The sequence below is a fragment of the Aricia agestis genome, chromosome 18, assembly GCF_905147365.1.
Source record: "Aricia agestis chromosome 18, ilAriAges1.1, whole genome shotgun sequence".
Taxonomy (NCBI): Eukaryota; Metazoa; Arthropoda; class Insecta; order Lepidoptera; family Lycaenidae; genus Aricia; species Aricia agestis.
In genome coordinates, this window is record NC_056423.1 from 13,289,484 (window position 1) to 13,301,669 (window position 12,186).

At 35.0% G+C, this 12,186-nt stretch overlaps 1 protein-coding gene across 3 annotated transcripts in view; it reads right to left on the reverse strand.

Annotated features, from left to right (window-relative positions):
• Nucleotides 1-10,513, reverse strand: part of LOC121736129 (UTP--glucose-1-phosphate uridylyltransferase) — a 33,609-nt gene extending 23,096 nt beyond the window's left edge. Inside the window, exons 1-2 of one of the 3 annotated variants that reach the window (XM_042127187.1) lie at nt 10,355-10,513; nt 9,949-9,975 (exon numbers count right to left, since the gene is read on the reverse strand). In XM_042127187.1, coding sequence (XP_041983121.1) covers nt 9,949-9,975; nt 10,355-10,384 — 57 coding nt within the window. In that variant the 5' untranslated portion in view covers nt 10,385-10,513. Of the gene's footprint in view, nt 1-822; nt 933-9,948; nt 9,976-10,354 lie in introns of those variants that run through there. The other 2 variants (XM_042127189.1, XM_042127190.1) reach the window with 2 other exon arrangements.
• Nucleotides 10,514-12,186: the final 1,673 nt, after the last annotated feature.

Here is a 12,186-nt window from a genome sequence, read left to right on the forward strand (position 1 = left end):
CTTTTCTTCCTAAATTAAGTATTGCCAAAATCATATAGTTTAAAGAGGCTTATAATTACATAAATATTAGCACTGCCATCATTAAACAATTTCCTGTAAGTAATCACGATCGTACATATTAACATAGTAAATATAACTCAATGCATAGTAATAGCAATAATGTAAATATCCGATCTACATACACTGACCTTCGTTAGACAAGTTCGTCAAATGTCTAGCAAGTGCATTTAATTAACCAATTTAAAATTGAATAAATCATATTTTATGCATAGTCAAATATTTTTTTGTCAAACGTTTTTTTTTTAATTTGCCAAAAATCATTGCCTCTATATTTTTTGGCAAATTAAAAAAAAACGGCGCATTTTAAGAACCGATTTGGCGCGAAATAATTTTTTATTTGACATTGACCAAGACCTTTGAGCTTTGCAGATATTATTATTCAAAGTAGCACACTTCTGTATCGTATTTATTTTACTGTAATATTAATATTATCTAAACTGAGTTTGGACCACTTATAAATGACTTGAGTTTTGATTTTTTATTCCATTATATCATTAGTCATTACTTTTATTATGTTGTAAACTTTTCTCCAAAAATTAATTTTTGAACACATACCACACAGAAAATCAGATCCTTTTACAAAAGTATTAATATAATGACAAGTTACGTGTCTATTGCGAACTCATCTGTTAGTAAATAAGAAAAACAAGTTTCTTCTAACATGCGGATGAAACTTAAGTTTATTATTTAATTCCGCCAAATTATTAACCAGAAAAATGTTAATGCTATCTAAAATACTAAATATTTTTGGGTAACCTTTACCTTATTTAACATATCCATGATGGAAAAAAAAAACAAATTCCTAATTTAAAACACTGTCACGATTCGCGCGTAATTTTTACAAGACGCACGCTCGCGGACTGCGCGCTGATACTAAAGCGTAATTATTGATAATAGTATATTATATATTATGTATGTTATCTACGTATATTTCGTATTACTAACACAATTCTCATATCCGAGATAATTAAGATACGTAAAGGACTGCTGTTTTCTGGGTGGCGATTATATTCTTCTTCAATAGACAAATCAGAAAAATTACTAGAGGGTTTTTACTTTTTATTTAATTCATTAATTATAGGTGTATCTTTCTCTCAGTTGCAGCCAATGAAACTTGCCTGAACTGTGTCTTTGCTGCAGCCATCTAACAAAATTAGCCAACCAACTGGACGCCAACTGCCCGGCCTACGATTTGTCTCAAATTATAAACGGACAGTGATATCTCAGCCATAATATATGTAGTTAAATTTTCCATCCAATTAGAATTTAGACATCTAAAATAAAATACGATGACCGCTTTAAAAAATTACGTATCTTTGACTAATTGCCAATCTAATCTATCTGGAATAAATAGCATATGAGTAATGATTTCCATAAATATAGTATTTTAGGAAATCAGATGCTAGTGTAGACCTTTTTTGGTCGTTTTAAGGATTTAACCTAAGTGATTCTCGGTGAAAATAAGGAAGGCACATGAAAAGCCTGGAGGTTTCATTGACTGACTCATTTAACTAGATGGCTGATACATGCCATACATACAGGGTGCAATAATTTTGTTGCCATAACGGACGGTCACTTCGCGGCGGTGGGTAGAGCGGGGGTGACGCGGGGGGTGGATGCGCGTGCCTCACGCGCCGGCGCTGCGTAGTGTTCACGTAGTGTTTTAATTATGGTGTTATTTTAGGAAAACTTTCGGAAGCTATTTCTCAACATTTTAGTACTGAATGATTATAAAAGAAAAAATAAGTGTATTTTTATTTTTAACAAGGATCAGGTGTCCTGATGGCACTACTAACAGCTAGCTGCTAGTCGCTAGATACACTTCTTTCATACTACATTTTTGATGTCATATAATATCTACTTAACGGCTCTGATTTGATTCTCAATATATGTATTATATTTAACATCAAAATTGAATTAGAATCCAGGGTTTACACTTTACACTGATTTATCTTATCTTTGCATTATTAAAAATTAATATTAAATTTATTATTAGAGTTCTCACATATTATTATTGTCACAATAATACCATACCCAATTAAAGCAATAATAACTATCCCACTAACTTCAAATAAAGTGTCAGCATAGATATTATCATAATTACAATATGTTATTATGTTTTTGTGGTGACAAGACTGCCAAGATATATAATATATTTAAATAATAGTTTGGTTTAACAGTTTCTAAAAGAAATAAAAAGTCTTACACTATGTCATGCCCATGATTTCATTACTGACGTAGAAATAGAATTTATATGACAATAAACCTGTTCAAGCAAAACGAAACGAGCGAAAACTGAAGTATGGGTATTGGCTAGTAAGTAACAAAACTACACAAACAAGTAACTAATATACAATAACAACTGTGCTATTATAAAGGAGGAAAAAATCATATAAAAGCAATGCATAATTATATTATTTATAATCCATATAAAAATCAATTTGGTAGTCTAACTAAAACTCGAAAACGGATGAATCGATTTGGCTAATTCTAGTCTTGAAATATTCGTAGACGTCCAGGGAAGGTTTGTCTTAGGAGGGAAGTGATACGAAGTTCACTGGTTTACTAGTTTTAAATTAATAATTATAATAACTATATTATACTATAATTATACATTATTGTATTGTTCAAAGTTAAACCGCAATTCAAAGTTACCCAAAATGACGTTAGGTAAGTACTCAAATTAAAATTTTCTTTGATATGTAATTTTAAAAAATACACCTTTAATTTGTAATGGTTACGATAAGTATTTTTAAGGTAAAATTTATTTATTTATAACTTTAATAATTATACAGAATTTATATATTTTAACAATACATTTGTGTGTTATATATGTAATAATATGCAAATTGGAAATACAAGTTGATCAAACCAGTCAGAGTAAGGCTACGTTCAGACGTGCGCGTGTACTGCGCGTGCTCTGCTCGTGTTCTACTATAGCGTATGGGAAAACATGCACGCGGCACGCGCTGAATCTGCGCCGACCCCGCGCGCAGGCCGCGCGCGTTTTCCCATACGCTATAGTAGAACACGCGCAGAACACGCGCACGTCTGAACGTAGCCTTAGTTATTGTCCAGATATTATAAGGAAATTATCAGGCAACATTTTGAGTGCAAATTTTTAGTTTAAATAACAAACGATTTTCAGGTACAATTATTGTTAACGGACTATTTAAAAAAAAAACAAATTTTCAGAATAATTGTCTTTTTTTTAAACCATTTTAATAAACGGCCTAGGCGTCTAGTTGGATTTTTCTTTTAACTAGATGGCCACGACACATACATAATATTCTTGCGTCTACGGTCAAATACTGAATTAAACTATTATTTAAAAGATACCAACATTTTTAGTTAATAAAATGTGAAATAGGAACCGATCAGACGAATATTACCTGATGGTTATCGAATATATCGATATTATTATTATACAAGCGTAATATCAACAAGCAGATTAATTGTATTCTAACTCATTTTGAACACAATTGCAATAAATTACCTTGGCGATGCATTTAATAATCCCGTAATTTCTCCTCGAATATTAATTTAAATTTTGATTCACTCGTATGTGCTCACATAATTTCTGTCACTTTAATAATACTTGTAACGTATATTTACGAAAAATATCTTAATACAACCACAAAACACCGGTTAGTTGACGCCATATTGTAAACAAAACGCACCTAGCGCCGCGGTGGTGAGCGCTGAACTAATTCAATCAAACGGCGGCTTTTGAATCAGCTGAAGGACTAGCTGTTTGATTGAACGGCTATTTAAACCAGTTGGCTGCGACATATACAAGATGTTAGTGTAACACCGTTGTCCTTGAAACCATCAAAATAATGAGCCCGTCAAAATGAACAACTTTTTCTAGGAGAACATTAATGCTGGGAACTAAAAAAAAAATGCCGTCTTCATATATCCATACGGATGCTCGGATCGGCAATTTGTATGGGTATTTATAGTATACTTTTTATCCCGGAAAAATGTACGGTTCCCGCGCGATAAACGAATTTTGGCGCAACGAAGTTGCGGGCGTCATCTAGATAAAGCTAAGTCATCTTATATCTTTAAACGAGCAATTCTTGTATATAAATATATATTTGGTATCTCGGAATCGGCTGCGATTTTTATGAAATTTAGTATATAGGGGGTTTCGGGAGCGATAAATCGATCTAGCTAGGAATCATTTTTAGAAAATGTCATTTTATTCGTGTTTTATCGAATACCGAGCAAAGCTCGGTCAAATAGCTAGTTATTTATTAAGGAGCAAGGGCCTGTTTCACCACTTTCTGAAACTTAAAGTGCCGAATAGACTATTCACAGCTTTTTTGACAGATCCTCCATACTTCATCTGTCAAGTTAAGTGGTGGATAGCCTATTCGGCGCTTATCAGGAAGTGGTGAAACAGGCCCTAAATGTCGATAAGTGCGGCCATTAGAGCTCCGGATATCTCCAATATCCAAACGTATATCCAAGGTCCAAACCAACTAGCAACGGACTAGTTATAGCCACGATTAAACTACCATGTTGTACCAGACCAGTAGCTTAGACCCTTTCGAAAAAAAACGGCACTCTCCGGTCACATACAACATGAATGTGTTATTTAACATCGGTTTTCCGTGAGGCCTTGGTATTGATCCGAATAATTTTAAATTTTAAAGAATTAGCTTTCTTACATTATGTAACATGCAAATATAATAAACGGGTTTGAATCCCGACGAGGGAACAAAAAGTTTTCAAAGTTCCTGGGTCATGGATGTGTATTAAATACTAGCTGTTGCCCGCGACTTCGTCCGCGTCCCTTATTATGCCACTAAAAGTGTCGTCATGCTGTGTAAAGCCGGTACTAGAACCCCTGCAAGCATTCCGTCCATCAGTCTGTGTGGGGTAACACTTACTAGAGTGTATAAGTTTAAATATCTCGGTCACATACTGACAGACGAATTGCGGGATGATAATGATTTGGAGAGGGAAAGGAGAGCGTTAGCAGCAGGGCCGTAGCTAGGGGGGGGCATAGTGGGGCAATGCCCTACCTTAAAATCACAATGCCCTACCTTAAAAATACCAATAATCGGCCAAGTGCGAGTCGGACCCGCGCACGAAGGGTTATACCGCGCACGTACCGTTATAGAGCAAAAATAGTATGGGACCTACCTACCTACCTAACCCTTAATTTTTTTTTATTATTTATTAAATTACATATATTATTAAGGCCTTTGTGAAAATTTCAAGTGCCTACCTGCTGTCATCTTGGATAATTAAGCAAAAAATGTTAGAAAAATCACGTTTGTTGTATGGGAGCCCTCCTTAAATATTTAATTTATTTTGTTTTTAGTAGTTGTTGTTATAGCGGCAACAGAAATACATAATCTGTGAAAATTTCATTTCTCTAGCTATTACCGTTCTTGAGTTACAGCCTGGAAACAGACGGACAGACGGACAGACATCGAAGTCTCAGCAATAGGGTCCCGTTTTTCCCCTTTGGGTACGGAACCCTAAAAAGGAAGACCTAAAGGACTTGCATTACAGGTATTAGACAACAGAAATATACTTTATTCTTATATAAACTATACATTATATAGTTAAGATTTTTATTATACCTTTAAAAACTTTTTGTTCCGTTGGCAGGATTCGAACCCGCGTCCCCCGGATTAAGCTGCCACACGCCCAACCATTGGGCCACAGAAGTCGTCGATAATAATTCTTTGTTCTGTGTATAGATGGCATTTGAATCACGATTACATGAAGCGATGCGTCCATTTAATTATAATCTTAATGAAAAAAAAAAGATGTAGTACTGCAATGTGCGAGCCCACGTTTTCAACTTTAACTGCAATTAATAGGCCTCAAAGACTGTCAATGGGTCACGAAAGAATGGCTGGTATGGTATTTCTGGCCTTTGAAAAAAAAAGAACAAAAAAAGTTGATCTGAACGAAGTTCTCCGCATTTTTAATAATATGGCGAATCGTAGAATTCAGCTGTTTTAAATATTTTATGTTATTTTATTATTAATTATTATTTTAATAAGTTTGCAGAAACAATAATAATCTAAATATATTTTTAGTCGTATCTATTGACTCGTATCACCCAACCCAACAATTAATTATTATTTCCTCACTCTCACTCACACGTGGATCGCTACATCCAGTAGTTTAACCATATTGTTCGCTTGTTCTTCGTAATTGAGGATTTAATCAAATCAAAAATATTTATTTCCAAATAGGTTAACAAAGTTAACACTTTAAGAACTTTAATATTATGTAGTTCTTAGATATGATGCTCATGCTTTGTCACATAATTTTTTTAAGTATCTAAGAATAACTATTGAATGAATTGAATACATCATTGACCTAGAGATAAATCAAAAAACAAATACTAAAAACAAAATAAAATCAATATTTAAGGATTCGTGTTTTTTGGCCTTTTTTGCTGCATATTGATATTAATGGCAACAGTAGGCACTGGACATTTTTGCGAAATCACTTAATTAATTAATAATATAATTAAAATAAAATTTATATTTAAAGGGGGCTCAATTACAAAAAACACAATTTTGGCCTATTTTTTTCTATAACGGTACGAAACCCTTCGTGCACGAATCCGACTCGCACTTGACCGATTTTTTTTGCTTCCGCCCTACCTGTAACCGACGCTGCCCTACCTCAAATTTGACTCTAGCTACAGCCCTGGTTAGCAGTCCGCTGCAATATGCTGGCCCGTAGACTTGCACGCTGTACAAATGACATAAAATTGCTCCTGTTTAAAAGCTTCTGCCAATCGTTTTACACGTGCAGTCTGTGGATCAGTTTTACGCGGCGGGCTTACAACACTCTCCGAATCCAGTGCAATGACGCGCTGAGGATACTGCTGGGAAAGCCACGGTATTGTAGCGCATCCACGATGTTTGCACAGGCTAGTTATAAATGCCTCCTGTTTTGAACGTTTTGATCGTTTTTAACGCTAAATGGAACGCGGGGCAGGATAGTAGTGACGTCATACGGACTATAGATCCGTTTTGGCGCCAAAATTTAAATTGACAATTTTATACCGCATTTTTTGCAGTAAATTCCAGTGTTTTATTTTTTTTAAATACTTATGGTCTATTCTACGTGGAGTTCTTTAAAATAAACACAGAAATAAAAATATCGCTTCTTCCCTATTCTGTGATTGATAATGATGACTATATCACGATTACATGAATGTTTTGAATAATGACGAATTAAAAAACGTAAGCTTACAAATAATTACATTGAATGATTCTAGCAAAAAAGAGGAAAAATCACATAAGTATAGATTTCAACGAAAAATATTGAAACCACGATTTTGCTCGCAAAGCATCACCATTACAGCTTGAATGCAGTGCTTACTAATTATAGTAATATGGATACAGTATTTTCCTTTTAAGCCAGCTACAATTTTGCCAACCCAGAAAAAGGATGAAGGTATACATGCCGTGAATTTCGAAAATACTTTCAGTGCATCTGCAATCGGCTAATATTAAGGCTGGTATAAATAGTCAGTACTCAAGATGTATCTCGGTCTCAAGACGCGGTTCGGCTCTATGGCCGGTATAAATAGTCAGTACGCAAGATGCATCTCGGTCTTAAGACACGGTTCAGGCTCTGTGATTGGTGGGCTGTCAAAATTTGGACCAATCACAGAGCCGAATCGCGTCTTAAGACCGGGTCGCATCTTACGTACTGACATTTATACAGGCCTATGATTGGTCCAAATTTTGACAGCCCACCAATCACAGAGCCTGAACCGTGTCTTGAGACCGAGATGCATCTTGAGTACTGACTATTTATACCGGCCTAAGTGCAACACAGTAAAACCATTCAATGAATATGGTTATATTTATTGCCTTTATCTATGACTAGCTGTGCCCTGTGGTGCTACCCGCGAATAAATTGTGATATTTTCCCGCAGTTAAAGGCAGACTATGTGTTAAATGTTAATCCAGGGTATCAACTAACTCAATTTCTAATTTTATTTAAATTGCTCGAGCCGTTTAGACGTGAAAAAAGAACACACATACACACTCACAAACTTTTTTTAGAGCACTGATAAAGTTAATATAATAATGATACCAATTTAACTATTTGTGCTACATCATCCGTATAAAACATTTTCAACTGACAATCAGATACATCAACCTTCAATGTAAGTATCTATTTAGTGTAGATAATTGGATAACGTTTATACAGGTATGAATGTACCAGATTCATAAATTATACATGTAAAATTAGTAAAGGGGGTATTACATTATCATTAATATTGGATCATTTCTATGATCATATATAGGATCCAATATATATGATCATTTGATCATATCTGCATATTACATTATCATATTTCATTGATCCTATTTTACGTCATATGTGGTTTCAATAGCCAATGGAGAGCGCTAACGCTGACAGGTATTGCCGGCAGGGTTACTAGATCTCAGAGAATTCGATTCAAAAGACATCGTCATTTTTAATATGGCTTGTTTTTTGTTATTCAGCAAGATTATCCAAGTATATAATTAGAAAAAAAATAATTACATTACATTATTAACGAACAAGAAATTAAAAACTCTTTTTTATATTAAATAACTGGCAACACCTATTTCTATGACCGTATTGGATCCAATCTCTCAGCAAATGTCAAAAATCTATGATCAAGGAATAAATGAATGATATGTCTATATTACATTATCCAATATCATTTACTCAATGATCTCGGATCCAATATATATGATAATCTATTATCCCCCTTACAGATATTTTGAGTACATGATCTACTGCCAATATAGAACTGTAGTGCCAAAAAAAGGGAAAAATCTGAAACTAAATTACATTTTTAAAAGACCTTCATACCACTACTTAGTGTAAAATAATTTATTAAGAACACTTCTAAGAGACAATTTATAAATTTCATCCTGTTTTAAAAGACTTTAAAAAAGCTCCTGTGTACTTGATAAACATTGCGCTTTATTAACAGTACACATCAAGTAGCACACACACAAATAAATATTATTTTGTGTTGTCAATAGTCAATTTTAAGAATGTCAAATCTCAAGTCAATGTGTGCCCTAACTGTAGTATCGTGTACTACAGTTAGGGCACACATAGTAGTAGTGTACATACTCTAGTACCAGCAATAAATAAAAAATTACCAATTTAAAAGCAACAAAAAAGAAACAGATAATTTAGCGATACCCCAAACTAATTATTGGGCCTAAAGCTTGAGTATAATAATATTAAAAATATGTTTTAGTACTTATACAAAAATCTATTATGCAACATGCAGAATACTGTTAGATACAATTACCTACAACTATCTAAGTCTACTCCATGCCGATAGATTATATCAGTCAAATAAAGAGACATTGAAAGACCAAAACCTATTATTGACTTTAAAATATAGTAGCAATAGCAGAACCATAGTTTATTGTCCCTATAGTCTCTTATAATGATATCAGTCAGTCAGTTACTTCATAATATTATTATATCTTACAGCTGCACTCAGTAAGATTTAATGATAACTTAACTTACATTTAATGAAGATTTTTAGATGAAATATAAACATTTTCTATCAAATCCTACATTAAATTAATGTTAAAAAATCATTAAACTCCTCTGCGTGTAGCCGTATACTGTCACCTCCCCCTAATAATTGTTTTAGGATTTAGTATACTTAATATTGATTTTAGTTCTGTTGTATAGCCACAATTGGTGATCAAATTTAAATAAAGGATTGATATATTACAGCTCGGGTACTATAGGCTACATAATTTGTACAGTTTGCCTTTTTATGATTCTGAAACGTCTATGTTACAAGCAGAATCCTAACACTATGGTCTATGGTTTTACTTTTGCCTAATTTAGGTTTACAAAGCTTACCGCCGGCTTAAGCGTGTTGTCTTTAGGCTGGAAAATTAAGATTAGAATAAGATTTTTAAGCATGCAGGTAGTTCAATATTTTGACACAAAATATATATATTTAGTACTTTAGTCTTAGTTCATGTAGTCTAGCGTTAAAATTAGCGTAGAGGTTATGTTATTTGTGTTCAAAAATCTGAAAATGCCGCCAAGTAGGAAGTAAAAGTACGAGCTAAAGATTTTTCGTACATTTATACATCATCGGTGGAGATTGTCGAAATGATAGTATTATGTAAGAGGATATCTTCTTCCTGACCTTAGCGACAGACCAAGGTCAAGGAGATAAAGATATTATTAGTATTGATAACGAAATAGCCTCGGTAATCGGTATAGACTTACGCGCCAAACATGCGATATGTGTGCGTACCTTGGGCTGTGCCTGCGTGATATCGGCCATATCGGCGAAGCTCAGAGTGTTTGTACAAAAGTAGTAAACAACGTATTATCAATTACGCACTCGAAATTCGCACAATACCACTTTTTATATTTCTTGTTTTTTAGTTTGACAATCAGATGTTTTGAAATTTGAATTATTCAGGAATGTGACATTTGACACGCGAAAGTGACATTTGACATCAAACTTTTTTTTTCAAAATATATTGACTATGATCGCAAACAACACAGCTTTAAAAAAAATTAAATCAAAATATTGACTGTCTGGCGTCAGGCATGTTATTTTTGCCCCTTTTGCCTCTTCAACTGCTGAAGTGATTAGATAACGCACGCAACTCCGTTGCGCCAAAAATCAAAATTCGGTTATCGCGTGGGAATCATACATATGACATAATATTATATTGTCCTCTGTCCTTTCCCGGGACTCAAACTAGTATCCATACCAAATTTCAGTCCAATCGGTTCAGCGGTTTGAGCGTGAAGAGATAAAAGGCAGACACACCTTCGTATTTATAATATTAGTAAATATCAGTATGTTTTGGTAGGAAAATACTTTAAAATATCTCTAGAAAAGAAATACTTTTGTGAATAAAAAAGACGGAAAATCCTTTTAGTAGAGCACAGTTACTTAAATGAAAAAATATCCTGATTGTATAAAATGTTATTATGTACACAATAAATTATTGTTTTGTTTATATTCTTCAGAGCGCTCTGCCATTCACTCACATACGGAGGCAGTGCCGTAAATAGGGCGGTGCCACCAGTGCCCAGGCACAGGGCGTAGACTCTGGGGGGGCGCAAAAATGGCCAAACCAGGCAGGAGTATTATTTTTTCGGTTTGCTCCCGATAATAGTTCCCGCTGCGCCCCTAGAGCACGATTCCAACAGTAAAATAGACCTATACATTGCTTTGGGTAATATAATAATCTAAAAAAGCAAGGGCGCAGTTGTAGAAGCTCGCACAGGGCGCAAAAAAGACTGTTTACGGCACTGTACGGAGGTGGCTATGATAAGCAGCGTAGCGCAGAGCGAGGTACGAACTTGTGAAACCGACAACCTTCGAAAATCTTTCGTTAAAAATATGACACTTGTCGCCCTAGTACCACCTGCAACTTGCAACTGAAAAAAATGCATTTTATATTAATTTATAATAACGTGCCATCCGCAAGTCGCAACGAATCGGTTAAGGATGTTTGGATGGGATGAATGTAAGCAATTTATTGCAGTGATGGCAACCCAATGGCACTCGTGCCTCCAGGCAAGCGACAGAAAATTTTGAGCAGGCTACAGATCACACAAATTAGACTTGGGGCAGAATATCCCTAGTGTGACGTCAAAAATTTGTAATTTTACATCTAAAAAGTAGCTATAACTCCACACTCCAAAAAGTCACCAATGGTCGTTTATCCTCGTTTCGAGGGCACATCTTTAACCATCTCCCCTAGCATTAAGATACTTGGCGTCAACATATCAAGCGAAGTCCAGTTCCGATATCATCTTGAGGGTAAGGCCAAATTAGCCTCGAAGAAGCTTGGCGTTCTTAACAGAGCGAGACAGTACTTCAGCCCGGACCAACGCCTACAACTCTACAAGGCGCAGGTTCGGCCTCATATGGAATATTGTTGTCATCTCTGGGCAGGGGCGCCAAAATACCAACTGCTCCCTCTGGATCGTATCCAACGAAGGGCTGCTCGAATTGTTGACTGCCATAGTGTTTCAAACAGCTTGGACCCCCTGGATATACGCCGAGATGTAGCTTCACTCTGCATCCTCTATCGGTTGTATCACGGGGAGTGCTCTGAGGAA